Below are 23583 nucleotides of genomic sequence, written 5' to 3'. Positions count from 1 at the left end.
AATAATGCTGCTACTGCTGCTGCTGCTAATAATGATTATAATGGTGATGGTGGTAGTGATGATGATGATGGTGGTGGTGGTTGTGGTTTTGTTGGTGGTGATGGTGACGGTGATGATAATGGTTGTGGTGGTGGCGGTGAGGCTGATTGTGGCGATGGCAGAGGCGGCGGAGGTGGTCATGATAATGGTAGTGATTGTGGTGATGGTGGTAGAGTTGGAGGTGGTGGTGGCAATGATGATAGGGATGGTGATGGGAGAAGTGATGATGGTGATGGTGGTGATGATGCTGCTATTTAACCACAGGTCATCCCCCCCCCCTCCAGTGATTATAAAACAAACTCTATTCGAGCAGCGGTCAGCTTTGCCACGTGTCTTGGGCGTCAGCCTTCACCCGAGTCCCGTATCCCTTAACCATAGGAACGACTGCTCTAACTGGTGCTCTACGGAAGGGCTAGTACCCTGGGCCAGAGTGGAGCTGAGTGAAGAGTATAAGTGGCGACTCAAGAATAACTCTTGAGTAAGACGGACGGAACGGATGTTATTCCTGGCTGTGATTATTGGGGAACGATCTGGCGCACTTTTTTGTTATTACTTGACATTTCAGAAGATACAGAACCGCGCGCCTCCATAGCTCAGTGGTTAGAGCACTGGTCTTGTAAACCAGGGGTCGTGAGTTCGATCCTCACTGGGGGCTTCTAATAGATTTATGTAATATATTTTTTTTAGTTTTGGCGTGCTCCTGAGCACGCCTTTCGGATCTTTTTTAAAACGGGGGCCACATTTTTCATTAATGTTTTACGTAGTGTTTTTGGTACCGAAAGACCTTTCAAACTTCGTATACTTATCTATTTTGTGTTATAGAACAGAAAAATATTTTTGTATTCGAATTTATTTCATGTAAAAAATTGTCTTATTTCGATAATTTCAACCAATCACTGACGTCCATTCAGCCGATATACATTAAGTGCCGACTACATAAACAAACGATTCTTCGTTTTATTTGCTTTTTTCATTTTAAATTTGCTTTAACCCTAACCCTAACCCTAACTCTAACCCTAACCCTAACCCTAACCCTAGGGTTAGGGTTAGGGTTAGAGTTAGGGTTAGGGTTAGGGTTAATTGTTTCAGAATCGTTTGTTTATGTAGTCGGCGCTTAATGTATATCGGCTGAATGGACGTCAGTGATTGGTTGAAATTACAGAAATACGACAACTTTAACATGGAATAATTTATGGATTTCTTTTTTTTTAAGAAGACTAAGAGAAAAAGATGTTTTATATGACACATTCTACCAGTGTTCCAAGTTTCAAAGTGTTTCGTTAATGAAAAATGTGGCCCCCGTTTTAAAAAAGATCCCGCCTTTCATCCTTTCAAGGTTAATCCAATAAGTACCAGTCAAATACTGAGGTCGATGTTGTCGCCTTACCCACATCCCCGAAATTGCTGGCCTTGTACTAAAATTTGAAACCAATTTTCATGTGGTGTACACAAAGTTGGCAACCATTAGAGGGGAGACAACTCCTTCCAGATTAGGTTGAGGCAGATTTGAAAGTCTGGAGTTTACACCAAAGTGTGTAACAGAAGACGTTCGGAATACACTCGTTTACGACGGATACATTAAGTACCAGGCTTTAAAAAATACCGGAGCTGATTCGTTCGCCTAGAAATTCCTCAATGTGGTACCCCAGCATGGCCGCAGTCCAATGATTAAAACAACAACAACAACAACAAAATGAAATTTCAACCGTCACTGGACAGGTGAGGGCCACATGTTGCTTGAGGGGAGGTAACTCAGCAATCTCTTGTATTTGCAGACAATTCTGTCTTTTTGGTGGCTGATTTCCATAAAAGAACAGAGTTACATAAAACAAAGTTATAGCTGAATGATTAAAATACAATATTTAAGTGACACGCATTTAATCGATCTCCTGAAGGGGCGAAAAGTAAAGTGAAATACAGTAACCCTTCACCATATCGCGGTTTATTATTTAAGCTTACATCGATTCCTCCGTGGTGTTGTTTTTTTTTTATCGACCCCAAAAGGACTCACACCCATTTATATTAAAATATGTATTCTGCCTTATTATGATTTTTTTTCCTTTCCTATTTATATATAATTATTTCTAGCCCACTCTCTCTATCTATGTACATTGCATGCAAATCACACAGACATATGTGTGTATATGCATATACACCCCACGGTCGCCAGCGCTCATTTTTTTTTTTTCATATTTATTTACTACATGTTGTTGTACACCTTATTACGCTATTTAAGAAAAGAATTTTTGGCTGTGGTGAGACGACTCGGAACATTCACGATGTGAATTTTCCGAGTCCTCTCCCCACCCCCACCCCCCACCCCGTTCGCGAGCGCGCATTTTTTTCATATTCGTTTAAAGCAAGTTGTTTTACACCTATTACACTATTAAAAATTTTTTTTTACTTTTGCTCGGGTCAAACCCTTTAGTTTGACCGAAATTTGGATATAATCGTAATCTATATACTCCGAAAGGGATTTGCAAAAAAATTATCTAAAAAGACCCGTTTTTCTAAAAGTTATGAGGAAACAAAGTCGATGGCAGTTGGTGTTGATGCACTTATGTGTAGGTATACCGGTTTCCGAACCAACGGCAGAACCTTCTTGCGAATATGCTAGAAATAGCAGCCAAAATTCTTCATCTCGTGCCCTACCGTCGTAAATAACGAAAAGTACACATTGAATGGATAAAGCAGTTTTAAATATACAACTACAAAGACTGGATGGTTACGGTTAGAAGGCTTTTGATTATATGTTCCGTCGCTCGATCAGGTTTGACCTGGGGTTAAACAAAACAATCGAGGCAGCAGTTGCGGAATAAAATTTAGCAGGTTACTATTTCCTCAGTTATCTCCCTTGATGTTGTTGTTTAATTAATTTGTTTAATTAAAGCATGGCGACAACAACGAGGGAAGTGATCACCCTTCAGCTTGGTCATTATGCTAATTACGTCGGAACACACTGGTGGAATATACAGGTAAGTTCTATCGAATGATCAATCGTTCCCTGATCGATAAAAACCTACTTTGATGAAGCATCGTCACAAAACGGTGCCATTTTAACGTTTTATTCGAAGAAATTAAGAATTTCCGACATAACCACAGTTCGGTGCCCCCACGACTTTGGTGCCTCAGAACTGTCTCAAAAATGCATCTTTTCTATTGGAATTTTACAGAGATACGTTCTTGGGGGTGTAGATTACAATTATGTTGATAACATTAAAAAAACAGTTTTTAAAACATTTTTAATCATTTCCGTGCCTCTTGACATTGGTTCTTTGGCATCGTTATGCCGTTTCTTCATAACTATCTTTAAAATGTATTTCTTGAAATGGCATTTTGCATAGTTATATTTTCGAAAATCAAGATTATAGTCATACTGATAAGATCTAGAAAAATGAAAAATATTTTTCGAGGTGTTTCGATTCTGTTCTGCCTTTCTCTTGCTCCTCTCCCCCCACATCGACTTGGTAACCACGAATTTCCTTTAACTTTTTTTTCCCCTCAGATTTGTATATTCGAAATATCAACCTTACACGGTCTAGATTCTCGCAAACATTTCTGCAAAATAATAATTTGCAAATATGTTTTGTTTTTTTTTAAAATTAGTTATTAAGAAACCATGTCTGCAGTGGAATGTACGGAGAATGTTCTAATAGGCATCGAAAAAAACAAAAATATTCGTCAATGTAGTCGCGAAAGATTCAAACATATCTCTGTAAGTTCTCGTTACAAAAAAATAAGCATTTTCTGAAAGTTCTGAAGAAACAGAATCAGTAGAGGGGGCATGATCCTGTAGTTATATCTCATGTCGCCGCTCCAAGCGTACCTTCTCCTATTAATAATTCCTTTAACATCTCGGATGCTTTATCACAAATATTCTAGTGTCTTGTGTCCCCCTTCTCGCTTTATTTGGCTCCCACGCACCAGGATGTCTGTGGAAGGGTTTAGTTAGACATCGTGCAAAGGTTTGTATGTTGGTCGAACAGACCCTATCATCAAAGGCACTCCAGATGCGACCACCTCGTCAGTTCTTCAGTGTTTCTGTGACTGTCTTGTATATTCTTTCCGGCTGTGATTACAGGGAGGAGACCTGACGCGCTTGTTTGTTAATACTTGACATTTCAAAACGATGTGAACTACATGCCTCCATAGCTCAGTGGTGAGAGCACTGGTCTTGTAAACCAGGGGTCGTGAGTTCGATCCTCACTGGGGGCTTGTAACAGAATTACATTATTTTTTGTTTTGGATTACCCTTGATCTCAGTACACAATTAATTCCTTGTTGTTAAAGTGAAAAGCTGGCAGAATCGTCAGTACACCAGGCAAAATGCCAGGTGGCATTTCGTCTGTCTTTACGTTCTGAGTTCAAATTCTGTTCAGGTCGACTTTACCTTTCATCCTTTCAGGCTGATGAATTAAATACTAGTTGAGCACAGGGACCAATGCAATCGATTTAACCCTTTCCCGAAATTACTGGCCTTGTGCCAAAATTATTATTTTTATGTAAAGTGTAACCAGTTGAGCATGTCCCCTGGTGGCTGACGATATGTGCATCTCTGATCACGAGCAGAAGTAGTTGGGGAGCATCATAGCCATGTGTTGAGAGGAATTCTTTGGGGTTTGAATAATTCACCTTTGGAAACATGGGTGTTTTGTTCAACATCCTTAAACAAACCTTATTCAGGGACCTTTTGAGCGGGATGGGCTACTCGACCTCAAGAAAATTTTGACAGGGCCCCACCTGCAAGGTCATACGCTGTTTATCTTGATATGAGATCACCGTGTCGTGCACATATGGTTGTGATGCATGTGCCTGGTGTACCTGTATCAGACGGGTAGTCATGATGGGTATAATGGGCTTCGTATATTTGTGCCCCAGTGTCACTTTGATGGCATGCACTGCTCTCTCAATAATAATAATAATAATAATAATAATAATAATCCTTTCTACTCAAGGTACAAGGCCTGGAATTTGAGGGGAGGGGACTAGTTGATTTCATTGATGCCCAGTGTGCTCACAGTTCTGCCAGCTCGTTGTCTTAGATACATGTATATATGTGTATGTATATATATATATATATATATATATACTCTTTTACTCTTTTACTTGTTTCAGTCTTTTGACTGTGGCCATGCTGGAGCACCGCCTTTAGTCGAGCAAATCGACCCCAGGATTTATTCTTTCGGTCTCTTTTGCCGAACCGCTAAGTTACAGGGACATAAACACACCAGCATCGGTTGTCAAGTGATGTTGGGGGGACAAACACAGACATACAAACACATACACACATACATATATATATATATACATATATACGACAGGCTTCTTTCAGTTTCCGTCTACCAAATCCACTCACAAGGCATTGGTCGGCCCGAGGCTATAGTAGAAGACACTTGCCCAAGATGCCACGCAGTGGGACTGAACCCAGGACCATGTGGTTGGTAAGCAAGCTACTTACCACACAGCCACTCCTACGCCTATATATATATATTCATATTCATGTGTGTGTGTATTTAACGCTAGCAGTAATAATGTTTAAATCCCCGAATCAATTTCATACATGCCTCATTCACTCTATCCCTTTACAACCAGATTAATTCGACAGACAGTGGAATTAAATGGGATTATCTCACCTCATTTCATTCCATATTATATTCGATTAAGAAACACCTAAAAAAGATAAAAAAGCACCCTCTCTTAATAACCAGTGAAAATGCTTTCCTTGTGTTTGTATTGATTTCAAAATTATGCTGTTAATTCATTTGGTATTGACTTGTCTGAGCTCAACCCTGTATGGTTGCTCAATTTGCTAGAAAGAGCAGCCAAATATCTCTCAAATCAACTCCCCTTCCCCACCATCAACATCTTAACCTTTTGATAACAAACCACTTGGAATTGTCCCTCATTCTATGGTACAAAGATCCTGTTTTACAGGGATCTTGATTAAAAACTCCCATCAAAATCTCATGATAATTTACGTTCCTAATATCAGCTTAATAATAACAAAATGTGATCGATGCCAGGGCCGCCTGACTGGCTCCCGTTCCGGTGGTACATAAAAAGCTCCCACTACACTCTCAGGATGGTTGGCATTTGGAAATAAAGAATTTCATTATCCCCCCCCCCCATCTCTTACTGTAGTCCTCTGGCTTGCCAGCTTCTCTTGAATCATCTATCGCAGTGGTTCCCAAAGTGGGCAGTATTGCCCCCCCCCCTGGGGCGGTAGAAAATTCCAAGGGGGCATTGAAGAAAAGTTGGGTGATAATAGGGTTGCCAAAAGGAGCGATTCTTGTAAAAACCAACAAAATAATGGGTTCATTAGGCTAAGTTTTATTTGTGAAATACAGTTGCTTTGAATTTGCTTCAGAAATGGGTCTATGTTTGTGATGGTTAATTGGGGTGGGGGTGCATGGAAGGAAGCCTAGGTGTCAAGGGAACGGCAGCCTAAAAAAGTTTGGGAACCACTGATCTAACCCATGCCAGCATGGAATACAGAAGTTAAACAACATCTGTAAGATGATGTTGGTGAAGACAATTGGGATGGTGATGATGATGATGATGGCAAAGTCTAGAACACAGCGAAGGGTGAGACACGATTGTCTGGGGATGAGTTGGGTATGGGGGTAGGAGGAAGGGGAGGCGCAGGGGGATCTAAAAATAGATGAAAAGAAATGAAATTCAGAGTTATTGTATCAATAGACATCCAGAGTGATAATGATTGGTAATATTGATCTTAGCCTAGACCTTCATCTCACTCGTTACTTCTAACGATAATTAATTAGACCTTCACTCACTCTCTGTTGGCCTTAATAACATTTAATCCTTTAGTTCACTGGCAGATAACGAGGATTATCCAACAGAGATAATGGCAATCATTTAATTTAAACAGGATAACGATAACGAGGATAATAAAATTATCCAACACTGGTTATATGTCAATTGAATGGACCTCAGTAAATAACTGATACTTTTTTTATTGAGCCCCTGGAGGTTCAGATTTGAATTCCAAACACAATAGTTAAATACTGAGGTTAGCTTTGCCTTTTTTTCTTTTGGGGCTTGATAGAATACAGTACCAGTCAAGTACAGGAGTCAGTGTGAAACTGACCTGCCCCTTCCCTCAAAATTACTGGTCATGGGCACTAAATTTGAAAGGATTATTCATATTATTATTATTATTATTATTATTGCCTTTGCACAGCTTCGAATGTTGGAGATGTGCTACGGCGTCAGCTATTCCCTACCAGTGAACTAAGGTAACACCCCTTATTTTTCAAGCACCTTCTGGAGTATTCAAGCGGTTCCAAGCAGTGCTGTGTTCTGCAAGTGCCCCACCCTTATTGCAGCCCCTATTTCTTCCACATACTTCTCGAGATTTTCGCTCACTGTTCCCAGGGTTCCAACATTTATTGGTACTACTGCTACCTTTTTCATTGACCACAACTGCTTAACCTCCCAAGCTAACCTGTTATTATTATTATTATTATTATTATTATTATTATTATTATTGTTATTATTTTACAGGAGTCCTCTTTTGAGTATGATCCCTCCAAAGTGAGTGGCCCTTCAGAAATCAACCATGATGTTCTGTACCGCGAGGGAAAAAACTTGAACGTAAGATATATTCTAGAAATCATTCCATAACAAACCATGAATATTCCTGTTTGTTTTTTTTCTTCTTTTCTTGTTGTTTTCTTTTACTTTGTATATTTTATTTATTGTTTCACAACAAAAAAAAAGGAGGTGGGGGGTGCATGGTCAAGTGGTTAAGAAGCTTGCTTTGCAATCACGTAGTTTCAGGTTCAGTCCCACTGCGGAGCACCTTGTGCTGACCAATACCCTGAGAGTGAATCTGGTTGATGGAAACTGTGTGGAAGCCAGTGATATGTATGCAGAATATCTATGTATATATATATATATATATATATATATATATATATCATCATCATCATCATCATCGTTTAATGTCCGCTTTCCATGCTAGCATGGGTTGGACGATTTGACTGAGGACTGGTGAAACCAGATGGCTACACCAGGCTCATATATATATATATATATATATGTGTAGTGTGTGTGTGTGTGTATCTCTATATATGTCTGCTGTGTTTGTCACCTCAACACCACTGGTTGATAACCAATGTTGGTTTGTTTACATCCCCATAACTTAGTTAAGTAAAAAAAAAAGACACCCCAAAAAACAATAAAATAAGTATCGTGTTTAAAAAACTGGGTTGAATTAGTTCAGTTAAAACCCTTTGTCTTTCTCTTATAATGTGTATGTATTTCTTAAGATGTATCTTTGTATTATGATGTATATCTTACGATGTGATGTATTTCTTATGATGTATCTTTGTATTATGATGTGTATCTAATGATGTGTCCTTGTGTTGTGATGTATATCTTATGCTGTTTTTCTTTTTTGCATGTGCTGAGATGTGATGTATTTCTTATGATGTGTCTTTGTGTTAGGATGTTTATCTAATGATGTGTCCTTGTGTTATGATGTATATATGTTAGTGTTTTTCTCTTAGGTGTGTGCTGAGATGTGATGTAATTTTTATGATGTGTCTTTGTGTTATGATATCTTACGATCTGTTTTTTTCTCTTAAGTGTGTGCTGCGAGATATGATGTGTCTTTGTGTTATGATGTGAATCTTATGATGTGTCTTTGTCTTATGTTGTGAAGTGTGGTGTATGATTAATCTCTGTTGGTTGGTTCTAATTTCAGGGGCAGGTAACTTTTACTCCCCGCCTTATTCTATGGGACTTGAAAGGAAGTTTACACTGTTTAAAGAAAGAGGGCACTCTTTATGATTTCAGGATGAAAAACAGGCCAACAGAATGGTAAAAATTTCATTTTGTTTATTTATTTATTACTTTCATCTTTGTTTTATTTTATTGATTTATCTATTTTGTAAATATTTCTCTGTTGAGATGAGACAGTTTGAACACCATCATCATCATCGTTATCATCAGTTAACATCCGTTTTCCATGCTGGCATGGGTGGGACAGCTTAACAGGAACTGGCAAAGCCAGGAGCTGGACCAGGTTCCATAGCTTCTTTTGGTTCGGTTTCTATGACTGGATGCCCTTCCTTGCAACATACATTGTTCAGGTATGTCTTGTTATACACATTGCTCAGGTGTGTTGTATGAGATTTGTAATTCTAGGTTTGTCTTCTTGTGTTCTTGCCAGGCATGGAAATGTGACTGTGAATAAGAAACCAAAGATTGAAAAGAATGAATTTCTCAAAGACATTGAGAAACAGGAGGTTAGTATTGTTATTGGAAGTGAGATTTGACTGCTGTTTCTAGGCGTTTGAGCCACCACCTAGAGGCTTGTTTGTTGATTTAGTATTTATTATAGAAGTTGATTTTGTAAGTAGAATAGTTTCATCATCATCATCATCATCATCATTGTTGCTTAACGTCCGCTTTCCATGCTGGCATGGATTGGACGGTTTGACTGAGGACTGGCAAGCCAGAAGGTTGCACCAGATCAGACTGGAGTCTGATCTGGCAATGTTTCTACAGCTGGATGCCCTTCCTGACGCCAACCACTCCGAGAGTGTAGTGGGTACTTTAATGTGTCACTGGCATGAGGGCCAGTCAGGCGGTACTGGCAACGGCCATGCTCAAAAGATGCTTTTTATGTGCCACCTGCATGGGAGCCAGTCCGGCAGCACTGGCAACAACCACACTTGAATGTTGTTTTTGATGTGCCACCAGCACGTGCTAGTAAAGCGACGTTGGCAACGATCACGCTTGAATGATGCTTTTTACATGCCACCGGCACGGGAGCCAGTCAGCAGTCCTGGCATCGATCACACTTGGATGTGCTTATAACGTTCCACTGGCACGAGTGCCAATCAGGCGGTACTGTCTTCAGCCACGTCTGCGATTTTGATTTCACTTGCCACAACAGGTTTTCGCAAGCAAAGTTTGAATGTAGTAAACTTGTTTAAAGTCTAGCACCTCTCTCTACCTACACTGTTATGGATTCATGAGGAAAGCTCTTTGTTGTTGCTAGATCTGCTAGAAAAAGCAGTCAATTCTCCTTCAAATGACACCTTAACTGATTTATGTATGTATATATATATATCTGTGTAAGCACCAATGAGGGAGACCTCTGCTGTCTGATGGATAGATGGATTTTCCTCCCTTCCTTCCTTCCTTCCTTCCTCCCACTCACCCTCCCTCCCTTCTTTCTTTCTCTCTTAAATCACATCATTACTCTCTTTTAAAAGAAAGGCAAGGACCCATTATATATGATATATCCTAAAGATCCACTCTCAGGTTGGGATGGTCATGGTTTGAATTCTTTTGATCCTGTGCCTGCCGTGTCAAGGTTGACCTAAGGTTAACCAACAACAGCTTTGGTGATGAAAGACTTTGCTAGTGGCTTTATAGGATCCATAGACCACCTCTGTTTATCATTGTTTATATTCTGCCAGGAATGTTACCACGTCCCCAGCGAATATGAAGAAATGGAAACAGAATCTGCAGAGAATTCTAAAGAAATGGAAACATCAGAAGGTAAGACTAAAAAATCTCCTTTTTTTTTTTGAATGTATGGCATCATGTATGTGCATGTGTGTGTGTGTGTGTGTGTATATATATATATATATATATATATATATATATATATATATGAGACCAAAGTGTACGTATGCCACTAGATTTATATAAAAAGGAATACCAAAAATGGAACAAGAATGCAAAACATCCAGACAGACGATACAAAGAAACAAGGACGGGTCATTCGGAGTTTTCTTTCTTTAGTCAAGTTCCCAATTATCTTTGCAATTTTGGCTGGATACCCCATCCTTGGAACTTTCCAGGAAGCAGTTTATCCTTGGAACTTTACAGGAAATCCACCCTCGGAACTTTCCAGGAAATAGTTCAACCTCGGAAATTTCCTGGAAATCCCTTTCCCAGATCTTTCCCAGAAAAAATAGTTCATCCTCGGAACTTTCCAAGAAATCTTATCCTCGGAACTTTCCAGGAAATAGTTCATGCCTACGTTCAGAAACAAAGAGGTGACGAGAAGAGCATGCTTGGAATGTTTGCAGCACATGGTGAACTAAGAGGTGGATACGGTTTACTGGCCATGTGTTTCGACTACCGCAAGAGAAACATGCTGCCATCATGATGGAGTGGCTGTTGGGAGGAGGAGGAAACAGATGGAGGGGAAGACCAAGGAAGAGGTGGTGGAGTACGTTCCGTGACAACATGATAGCGATGGGAGTCAGCCTGAGTGGAGCCATGTGGAAGATAAGCAACTGGGATGTCTGGAAAAAGCTTGTATGTTCTGTGGATAATACTTGAGGTTCTAAGAACTGAGATATATATATGTGTGTGTATGTATGATATATTTGTATATATATGTATGTATTTATTTGTATATGTTGTTCCACTATTGCTCTTTTCACCCCTGGTGTCTTTATATCCTGGTTATAGAGATCAACAAGAGGGAAGAAACAGACAGAAACGAAAACTGCGATTCTGGCAACAAAATCTACAACTTGGATGATTCCACTGAAGTTTGGTCTGATTTCCTCAACATCCATCTCCATCCAAAAACGGTGAACATTATTAATGATTACACCCACAAAAGGTACCATCCTTTATCATTAGACATGGTTTCTTTTATTCTGTTTATATTTAAGACTAGCATCTAAGACCGGTTCCACCCGGTCGATTTGGTTGATGTGTCTGGGCACGCTTACGTTAAAAAACAATTTTAGAATGACTTTTTACCGTCAAATAACTGACCAACAAAATAAAACAACCAAGATTCAACCAAATCAAAAAATATAGTAGATTATGTCGTTAACCACTGGAGCTATGAAAAAATACAAAGCCAGCCCAGCAACACCACCGGATCATTCTACACATCTTTATCTTTTGATTTTCTGTAAATTTCAACTATATATATATATATATATATATATATATATATATATATATATATATATATATACACTCACTTGGTCTCTAAACCCGCACCTGTTTTTCTTTTTTCTCACTCCTCCTTTATTTTCCTTCTGATGAATGACTAATATCCGAAACGTTAAGGCTCTTTTCCTTCCTTTTGTGCATCAAATTAACACATTTGTTAAAATTTGTCCTTCCTGTGTTGACTTTTTCTTTTCGTATTTTAGAATACTTGTAAATTACTTATTAATGAGTTAGTTATAAATTATATATTAATGAGTTACTTTTCAATCACCCTGTATATGTATATATATATATATATATATATATATAATAAATTTTTTTCCAGTGAAGAACAACCATTTGATGTGTTTGGCTGTGGTTATGAGACCATGTCTGGCACCGACACATGGGCTGAGATGGAGGACAGACTTCACTATTTCACTGAGGAATGTGACTTGTTACAAGTAAGTTTATGGCTTCAAGTCAATACTTATATGGACACTAATCAAATAATCTTTGTACTCTATATATATATATATATATATATATATATATATATATACGGCACGTATGAAGCACCGTTTGAACACTCATACAAACACGCGTGCTCACATACACACATATCTATTCATACACACACATACACGTGTGCTCACATACATGCATACACACACATCTATACATGCATCCAAACACACATACTCAAACTCACATACACGTATCTATACATGCACACACACACACATCCATACATGCACGTACACACACACACACACACGCATGCCCACCTCCACACATCTACTCACACACACACACGTGCACGCATGTGTAGCAGTCTTTCTAATCCCGTCAGTTTGTCATTTGTTAATTTTTAAATTTTTTCTTTCTTCCCTGATTTTCTGCCCCTTTTTTTTTTTTTTGTAGGGTTTCCAGATCCTGGTCGACGCACACAACGCATTCACTGGGGCTGCTTCCTCAGTTCTGGAATATCTCCAGGACGAATTCTCCAGCAAATCCCTTCTTACCTTTGGCCTCTCCCCAACAAATTTTGCCAATGTAAGCCTGACCCCTTTTATTTATTTATTTATTTAATCAATACACTGATATAGCCATAGGGGCCTAGTGGGTGTGGCTCTTTTAGAAATAGCAGCTAATTTACTGCTGGTTACATTTTATTGGTTTTCAACAAAGAAACATATATTGGACAATATGAGCAGATGGGGTGGTCATGGCTGGAAGGCCTTTGATCATAAGTCTGCTTTTACAGAATTGATCTAGAGCTAAATAACTCTAAGAGGAGTATATATATATATATATATTTATATATATGGTATTTACCACATGAACTACAATGAAAAACAAATGAGAAAGATATGGTATATAATTTCTTTTGTGTAGGGGTTCCTTGAGACATGTAATTTATTTTAAGGGTCACGCAAGGCCAAAAAGGCTGAGCAACACTGGTGAACGCTGTAAACTGAAGGTAAGTGAAACCCAGGGACCATACCATTTTCATTGGGTTTATTTTCCTGTAACTAATCTTTCCTCTTTCTGTCTGTTCTCCCCGCCAGACTGACCGTAGTGGACATCACGTAATTAATGCAGCCCTGTGTTATTACCAACTGCCCATGCAGAGTTCCCTGTTTGTTCCTCTGTCTCTGTCCACATCTGGCTGGCCGTCCGCAAGCACTTCCTCTAGTCCTGTCTACCGGAAGTTTCCACACGTCAATTATAAGGTGAGACACGCAATTTATTGCTCCCTTCTACATATTGTTCCTTTTATATATATATACATATATACACACACACATGCTCTCATATACATCAGCAATATGTACATCATTATATACACCCTCATCATAACCATTGCTGTCGTCATTATTATGATATCATCATCATTGTCACCACCACCATCATCAATGCTGCCACCCATCACCATCAGCATACTCATCATCATTGTTGACATCATCATCAAAGCTAAAGAAACAGACGGAAACTAGAATAAATACCTTATAACGATGATGGTGATGAGGAAGATATGGACAGTGATGCTGGTGATGATGTTGATGATGATGGTGATAGTGCTGATGATGATTATTGATTGTGTGTCTTTTACTTTATTTTGCTTATATATTTTTTTGGTGACCCTTTGACAGCCTCACCTCGATTACCATGCCAGTGCTATCCTGGCGGCCAGCCTGGACACGTGTACCTTGCCATACAGATTACGTGACAAACAGACCCACATGAAGGACGTCAGTCATTCGTTCAATTCACTGAGCCGCAAGGTAAGGGTTGCGATAATTACTATTGTTGCTGTTGTTGTTGTTGTGTAGCCTTATCCCTTTTGGTGTATCAGACCCAGTTGAATAAAGCATGTGATCAAAGATATTCCACCCAGGACCATCCCATCTTATATTCACGCAGTCTATGTCAGCTAGTTTGATTGAATGATCAGTTTCGTTCGTTTGTTTGTTTTATACTTCTGTGCATTGAAGACATACACTGGGGACTCCCAAATGTTTTATGGTGAATTGGTAAACTTGAATTAACCGAGATTCTCTATGTAATTAGTAAACAAAAACTCCCATTGATATTTAAAATCGCTTAAAGACAAAACAAGGGAGACAACTCTGATAATATGTGAGCCCCTAGCATAGAGTTATCTACCTTGTTCAATGGTCAACCCCCTCCCCCCATAAAGACTGAGCTAAGGAGGGAGATTCTGTGAGGTTGCTCTTTTCTGCTAGAAATGACAGCTAACATTCTTGTCAAATCTAGATGAAAGACGTTCCATCCGTGGCCTCCTGTATTCTTTTCCGTCATAGTATATCGCGGATTAAACCATTCAGTGTGTTCATTTTCATTTAAAAACATTGAAGTGTGTCTGATTTGAGAGAGGTTTGACTGCAGTTTCTAGCAAATCAAATGGTCTCCACAGAGGCTCCCTACTTGGATGATGGTGGTTGTGATGGTGGTGGTGGTGGTGGTGGTGATGATGAGGATGATGATGATGCTAATGATGTTGCATATTTTCTCTTCGCTTTGTCTTTCATTCCCCAACCGTGGCGTAGGTGGCAGCACTGTGCAGCACCATACCGTTCCCTCTGGGCGAAGACAGCTCCCTGATTGAGTCTCTGATGCAGATGGGGGACCAGGTGCCCTGGACACCGATCAGTCCCTACGTAAATACTGAAACGAAGCCATGGATGACCTCCACCATATTACGAGGAATCCCCGGATCAATGACGAAATCGTGAGTATCAACCTTGGTCACGCTAAAAGCTCTGTCTGCAGCTATACTCTGAGTGCGAGTGTGCGTGCGTGAGTGTGAGCGTGCGCGCGTGTATGTGCGCGCATGTGGGTGTGTGCGTGCGTGTATGTGAGTGCTCGTGTGGGTGTGCGCGCGTGTGTGTGTGTGTGTATGTGAGTGTGCGTGTGTATGTATGTTTGATAAGTGCTAACACATTAAACGCTCACCCTTTGAGTTACTGTCGCTTCTGCTATATATTAATAATAGTACGTTTGTGTATGTGTGTATATATATAATATATGTATGTATATATATGCATGTGTGTATATATACACATATATATATATATATATATATATATATATATATATATATATACATACACACACATACATATATATATATATATATATATGTATGTGTATGTATGTATATATGTATGTATACGTATGTATGTATATATGTGTGTGTGTGTGTGTTAAAAAAAAGAACTAAGTACCTTTCCAAGCTTACCCATTAACAATAAAACTCAAACCTGTCATGTCATTTATAAACTCCAGTCATTGTTGATTCCTTAGTTTCCAGTCATGTTTGTATTTCGTTGATACAGAGACAACATCAGTGCAGAGTTCGCTCCCTTGCTGAGCCAGTGCAACACACGTGACGATGTCTTGAAACTTTATCTGTCCGAAACTATGCCGTCTTCACTGAAGTAAGTCTGATATGAGCTACAGAAACAGTGAGCTAGAGAAACACAGTTAGGCTCAAGTCATATATTGAGCACAAAATACAGCTTATAAGATAAAGAAAAAAATTTTATAACATCTTATCTCTGTTTTATATGTTATATAATAAATGTATTCCTAAGTTATATATATAAATGATGCCATAGGCGTTCAGTGAGCAACAAATCCAGATGAAATTGTTAAAGTAAGTTAAGCCTCTCTTTTCAAGAGTAGATTGTGCATCTGTCTGTCTAATAATTTGATGATGATATATGTATCTATAATTTCGCTTAGGCATTGCGATACTAATAATCTGGTGTAGAACTCAATACACAATGGCTCAGAACGAACCGTTAGTCAAGTAGAGAGCAATAATAAGAAATTGAGATGACAAAGGAATAAAAAATTATTTTACGAAATCCATTAGCTTCCAGCTGTTTCCATTATAAGATGCAGTGGACTCATAGTTGAGTACCTGAGGCTCTGATGCAGCTATTAGGTGTTACTCTCACACTTTATTACAAGTCCACTGCATATAGCAGAAACAGTTCTAAGCTAATGGAGTTCCTTTGTCATCTCCTTTTTTCTTACATACATACATATATATATATATATATATATATACCATCATCCTCGTATATATAGAGTATGGTTTGTAATGTCGCATGTATAATGTTTGTGTCTCTTTCAGTGCTGGTTGTTCAGTGTCATCACAGTGCCATTTAGCGTCATCATTTCCACATATTTTCACACCAAACATCACTTCTCAAGGATTCATATCAACAATGTTACGTCCACCACTTCAAGGTAACAACATTATCGGACCTTCCTTCCTTTGTTCCACCCTTCCTTTCTTCCTTCCTTCCTTCTTTCCTTCCTTCCTTCCTTTTTATTCTATATTGTTTCTTTCCTTCTTTCCTTTGTGCTTTTCTTCTTTGCTATATTTCTTGTTCTTCTTGTCTTGCATCAGATGTGTGTGTGTGTGTGTGGTAGGTTAGGGATGAAAAACAACTAATAGAAGAGGATGGGAGAGAGAGATATGGAGATGGAGAAAGAGAGAGAGAGAGATATGGAGATGGAGAAAGAGAGAGAGAGAGAGAGCTACTGGAACAGAGAGGGAGAGTAACACAAGAAAAGGTGAGAGTTAACTAAGAAAGAATGAGAGAGAGGGAGAAAGAGTGTGAGAGAGAGAGAGTGTGTGTATGTGTAAGAGAGAGAGAAAGAGTGTGTGTGTGAGAGAGAGAGAGAGAGAAACCATTAGGAAGGGAGATGGATCTACTTCAGTGAACATCAGTGGTGGCGGTGGGGATGGTGAGTGGTAGTGATGATGATGATAGTGGTGGTGGTGGAAAGTGATTATGGCATTCTAGTTAATGATGTTTATTTTATTTTATTTTTGTTTTTCTCCCCACTGCTGCCAGTCGTAAGCACCGTTCCGGTGATGAGTTCTTTGCAAAGCACAAAAGACAGTGGTGAGATGGTCGGCATGCTGTACGAAGAGGCCAAGAAGGTGAACCTGAAGCGATTCCATAGGTTTCTTGCTGCTGGACTGGAAGAGGACGAGTTTAAAGAATGCCTTAACGAACTGGCGAATCTCTCTGAAAATTATTGCGAATGAAGAAGAAACAATTGCAGAAGAAGAGGAAGCAAAACAACTATAATAATAATAATAATAATAATAATATAAATATGAGTATTACACAATACTATACACCCGATGTGTGTGTGTGTGTGTTCGTGTGGTTTTCACTGTTGTTTGTGGATAACACTTTCCAGCACAAAGGAGCGTGACGCTATAAGGAATTTCTAAGGGAGATAATTTTACTCAAGTTACTGTTTTAATTTCTTTTTATATTTTGATCTGAATTTTATTTCTTCTTATAAAAACTCTTCTTCTACTCATCCTCATAACTATTATTATTATTATTATTATTATTATTATTATTATTATTATTATTATTATTGTTGTTATTTAATTCCTAATTATTATTATTACTGTAATTGTTATTTAATCGACTTAACTCCTCCTCCCAAATTTCAGGCCTTGTGCCTACAGTAGAAAGGATTATTATTATTATTATCATTATTATTATTATTATTATTATTAAGAAGGTGGCGAGATGGCAGAATCGTTAGCATGCTGGATGAGATGTTTAGCAGTATTTCACCCATCACTATGTTCTGAGTACAAATTCCACCGAGGTCAACTATGCCACTCATACTTTCGGGGTCCATAAATCAAGTACCAGTTACACACTGGGACCAATGAAATTGACTAGTCCCCCTCCTCCAAAATTTCAGGCCTTGTGCCTATAACAGAGAGGCCTATTCTGAGTTCAAATTCCGCTGAGGTCAATGTTGCCTTTCATCCTTTCGGTGGGGGGGGGGGAGTGATAAAATAAGTATCAGTTAAGTACTGGAGTTGATGTATCTGACTCATCCACCTCACTCCCTCCACCGAAATTGCAGGCCTTGTACCAAAATTTGAAATGAATATTATTTAAGTCGTTGAGTTGGCAGAATCCTTAGCACATCAGACACAGTGCTTGGTGGCATCTCATTCATCTTTACATTGTGGGTTCAAATTCCGCCAAGGTCCACTTTGCCTTTCATCCTTTGAAAGTTGATGAAATATGTACCAGTTGTGCTCTGGGGGGTGGGGGGGGTTTCATTGTAATTGACTAATACCCCGCTTCCCCTCCAAAAAAAAATTCCGGGCCCTGTGCCTATACTCAAAAGGATTATTATTATTATTATTATTATTATTATTATTATTATGATTATTATTGAAGGTGACGAGCTGGCAGAATCGTTAGCACGTCACACAAAATGCTTAGCAGCATTTCATTCGTTCTGAGTTCAAATTCTGCCAAGGTCAACTCTGCCTTCCATCCTTTCAAGAACAATGAAGTACCAGTTGTGCACTGGGGGTTGATGTAATTGACCTGCACCAGCACCACCCCCAAAAAATTCCAGGTCTTGTTCCTGTAGTAGAAAGGATAATTATTATTATTATTATGATTATTATTATTATTATTAATAATAATAATATTATTATTATTAATAATAATAATATTATTATTATTATTATTATTATTATTATTAATTATTATTATTATTATTATTAATATTATTATTAAATAAAGAAAACTTTACTATTATTATTTGTGTTATTTTTATTATATGCTTTCATTGCACTTCTGAGTCAAGCCAAGTGAGATCGTAGTCGTGGCCGATGCCAGTGTCGCATAACTGGTATGTAAAAAGCACCCTTCAAATGTTTGGTGATCTGTTCTGCTTGTGAAGACCTGTTGAGCTGAGTGAAATCGTAGTCGTAGCCAATGCCAGTGCTGTCTGACAGGCGCCCATGCTGGGGCCACGTAAGAAGCACCGTTTGAGTGTTTGACATAATGGAGGCAGTGACAGGTGATGGAGACCTTTGGCGATACACCATGCTTGTGTAGACCTGTCAAGCCAAGTGAGAACGTAGCCGTGGCCGGTGTCAGGTCAGTGGCACGTAAAATACACCCATTACACTCAGAGTGGTTCACGTTAGGAAGGGCATCCAGTTGTAGAAACCTCACCAAATCAAATCAGAACCTGGTGCAGCTCCAAGTTTTCAGTCAAACCGTCCAACCCATACCAGCATGGAAAGCAGACGTTAAATGATGAGAGCTCAACGTAGAGCACATCCTACAACTCTTCAAGATAAGAATTAAAACCAAAATGATAAAAACGAAAAAAAGAGTCCTTTTCCTTGTTCTTTTATGTGACATTTTCTCCTTTTCTAAACAAAGCAAAAAAAAAAAAAACTTTCATAAAAGAACAAGCAAAAAACGTCACATAAAAGAACAAAAAAACGGTCTCTTTTTTTCGTTTTTATCATTTTGATTTTAATTCTTATCTTGAAGAGTTCGTTTAGATGAACGAAAGTTCTAATAATAAAGAATTATCCAAAATGCTGACTGCCTCCTTTCTCGATATACAATATCTGTACACCACTCCAAACACTCTATACATACATACACACACACACACACACACACATATATAACCTTTAAACGGAATCTGGACAAATTTCTTCAAGGAATACCAGATAAGCCACCCATACCTGGATACAACTCACTCAATAACAACTCCCTACTTGAATGGACCATGATACCACAAAACTTGACTTAAAAAGGATTTAGACAATCCTATCAGGTGGTGCTATTAAGTTAGACATGGCCTGGACCAATCTTTGATCGAAACATATCTAAGTTTATATATATCGTACGATACAAATAAGAAGATAATATCTTTTCGAATGCTGAGTTGCCCGGTATTTCTGCTGTTCTAACAGCAACTCTGCGTTCGAGAACCATCTTATTTGTATCGTCGATTACACATTTCGACGCTTCTAATAAATAAAGCAAATATCTGTTTGTTTACATTTATATGCACATAGTTTATATATATGTATATATATTGGGAGAATTTACGGAAAAACAAACAACAGACGAGGTCAGGTGGTGTAAACAACAAAAGGATGTATTAGTTTAACGCTCGGGAATAGAGAAAGTCTTTAACGTTTCGAGCTACGCTCTTTCACAGAAAGAATATGGAGAAAAAAAATTTGAATGTTGTGGTCAGCGATCTATCATGGCGATGTTTGTATACTTTTACCATCCAGTTTACTTAACTTGTAACTGCAATTGTTTCTGCGTGCATATACACAGCGTACAAAGCTGCTTACCCATATATACGTACTCGTGTGTACACGCATCTACGATTGTACATATAAACGCATTGTAACGTACATAAACGCAGTCATTACACACACATACATACACACACACATCTGCTCATAAATACATACAAGCTTTAAATATCAATGGAAGCCCTATGATTGCATTGCGTCTATTAATTCGTGTGCGTGTGTGTGTGTATGTGTGGGCGTGTGTGCGTGTGTGTGTGTGTGTGTGGGCGTGTGTGCGTGTGCGTGCGTGTGTGTGTAATAACAATTGTAATAAATGGGGTTTACGAAAAGTACAACATAACAAAGACATCTGCACCCGCCAGCACCACAAACAATTCCCCCACCGCCGCCACCACCACCACCACCACCAACACCACCATGAAGAACAATAACAGCAACAACAATAATACTACCACCACCACCGCCACCAACAACACCACCACCTCCACCTCCACCGCCATCATCGCTGCCACCGCCGCCGCCATCAGCCACCACAGACGATAGCAGCGACAATACTACCACCAGCACCATCACCGCCACTATCACCATTAACAGTACAAGTACCACCGCCGTTGTGCGACCACCACCACCAGCACCACCACCACCACCACCACCACCACCACCACCGACAACAACAACAACAACAACGGCTATTCTCTCCAGTGCAATGAACACCAATTTTTCACAACTCTATCGAGGTGTGGTGGGACGGTTTTTTTGTTTGCTTCTACTCTTTATCGTTTCTTCTCGTGTGTGTGTGTGTGTGTATGCTTGTGTGTGTGTGTGTGTGTGTGTGTGTGTGTGTGTGTGTGTCTTTTCTCTAATTATACCATTTTTCTTCGAATACAATTTATTTTTCTTTAGTTTCTGTTTAAGAAAAAAATCATGAAAAGAAATCATCATCGTCGTCGTCGTCATCGTCATCATCATCACCACCACTACCACCATCATCATCACCACCACCATCACCACCATCATCATCATTATCATCATCATCACCGCCATCGTCATTATCATTATCATTATCATTATGAACATTATCATGAACATCATCATCATCATCATCATCATCATCATTATCATTATCACCACCACCACCACCACCACCACCACCACCATCATCATTATCATCACCGCCATCGTCATCATCATTATCATCATCTTGTTATCATTGTTCTAAACGATGGAAAATATATTTTGCAGTCTTTGAGACGCGATTAAAGATTTGATAAATAATAATAATAATAATAATAATAATAATAATAATAATAATAATAATACAACTGTAGTTGTTTGTTATTGTTGTTGTTGATGTTGTTGTTGTCGTTACAGTTGTTGTATTTCCAGTTGTTTTCCCACGTATAAATCTTGTTTCTGTAATTCCTCTTTAAGTCAAACGAACCATTTCGATTCTTCCGTTGAATTCTTTATAAAAGTAAAACAGAAAAACAAACATAAAAATAAATATAAAACAATAAAAAATAATAATAATAATAAAAGCAAAAAATAAAGCGTAATTAAAAGGAAAAAAATGTAAGATATCACTATAACATTCCCGTCCCCCCACCCCCATCAAATAAAATAAAATTAAAAATATAACAGTTTTTAAATAAATCAAAATAACAAAGCATCTCTCTCTCTCTCTCTCTCTCTCTCTCTCTCTCTCTCTCTCTCTCACCTCATCCACACACACTTTACAAAGATCCGTGAAAAAGTTACAAAAACAAAAAAAAAACTAAAAACAGACAATCACTACCAAAGCCTAAATTCATACCAACGAAATACTTCATCATTTTACACCTTCTCTTGGCTGTTTTTACATGTTTTTTAAATGATATTATTATCTATAAATAATATGTATTTATTTGTAAATGCATTTTTGTGATGCGTCGTTTCATATTTATAAACAATAGCTCTGATGTCTTTATTGTTATGCTATTGTCTGTTGTTGTTGTTCTTCTTAATAAAAATGATGATGATGGTGATGATGAATATTTGAATCGTATTGCGACAAACTTCATTTCATCCTCCTCTTACTCCCCCGTATTTCTTCTCCCTTATCCGCCGCTCCCTCCCACCCCTTTCTCTCCCCACTGCCGTTCTTCTTCTTCTTCTTCTTCTTCTTCTTCTTCTTCTTCTTCTTCTTCTTCTTCTTCTTCTTCCAATTCGTCTAGTTTTGTGTGAACTCCGTCTCTCTCTAGATGAATGATACCAATTTTTCTAAGTGCCGAAATTGTAATGATTATGAGTAAAAAGTTGGCTGATGAAATGTGTTTATCGATGTCTATTATCTATCCTTCCCGCCAGTTGTCACACAGTATTCTAATTTACACAATCATGTTTCTCATTATAAATAATTCGAGCGAGCTGAGTCGTTAGCATGCCGGATAAAATTCATATCAGCATTTCGTCCGCTTTTTACGTTTTCAGTTCTAGTTCTGTCGACGTTGACTTTGCCGTTCATCTTTTTTCGGGATCGATAAAGAAAGAACCAGTCAAGTACTGAACTCGATGTGATCGGCTTTCATGTTCCACCAAAAATTTCTGACGTTGTAAATATAATAGATAGGATGTAGAAAATACAGAGGCCATAAAAACTATAGTTTATGTACAAAATAAATTATATACATCTATATATATATATATATATATATATATATATATATATATATATATATATATATATATATGCATATATATATATAAATATATATATATTAGATTTATATATACATAAAATATACTGTGTATGTATGTATGTATACGTGCACCGTGAAGTAAAGATTAATAGCCAGGTAAATGATAATCTTGTTAACAAGAATACATCGTAGACATTTAGACGGTTTGTCTTCTGTTTATAAAAACCTAAACTCAATAATTCTTGACAA

General features: G+C 38.3%; 1 protein-coding gene and 2 non-coding genes across 3 annotated transcripts; all 3 read left to right on the top strand.

The window, feature by feature from the left end:
• The first annotated feature begins 621 nt into the window (after nucleotides 1-621).
• Nucleotides 622-694, top strand: Trnat-ugu (transfer RNA threonine (anticodon UGU)). The gene has a single exon. It is a non-coding gene; the product is annotated as a tRNA-Thr (tRNA).
• A 2161-nt stretch (nucleotides 695-2855) lies between these two features.
• LOC106872830 (protein misato homolog 1) lies at nucleotides 2856-19118 on the top strand. The gene is made up of 14 exons (XM_089365639.1): nucleotides 2856-3014; nucleotides 7564-7653; nucleotides 8768-8883; nucleotides 9236-9311; nucleotides 10494-10575; nucleotides 11500-11656; nucleotides 12326-12443; nucleotides 12904-13035; nucleotides 13551-13715; nucleotides 14136-14267; nucleotides 15054-15235; nucleotides 15843-15944; nucleotides 16649-16764; nucleotides 17379-19118. The coding sequence occupies exons 1-14, from the start codon at nucleotides 2931-2933 to the stop codon at nucleotides 17573-17575; spliced, it is 1749 nt and encodes a 582-aa protein (XP_089221765.1). The 5' UTR covers nucleotides 2856-2930; the 3' UTR covers nucleotides 17576-19118.
• On the top strand, nucleotides 4182-4254 carry Trnat-ugu (transfer RNA threonine (anticodon UGU)). Its single transcript has one exon. It is a non-coding gene; the product is annotated as a tRNA-Thr (tRNA).
• Nucleotides 19119-23583: the final 4465 nt, after the last annotated feature.

Source organism: Octopus bimaculoides, chromosome 18 (assembly GCF_046866305.1).
Source record: "Octopus bimaculoides isolate indiv1 chromosome 18, ASM4686630v1, whole genome shotgun sequence".
NCBI classification, from domain to species: domain Eukaryota; kingdom Metazoa; phylum Mollusca; class Cephalopoda; order Octopoda; family Octopodidae; genus Octopus; species Octopus bimaculoides.
This window is presented reverse-complemented; position numbering and strand designations above follow the sequence as displayed.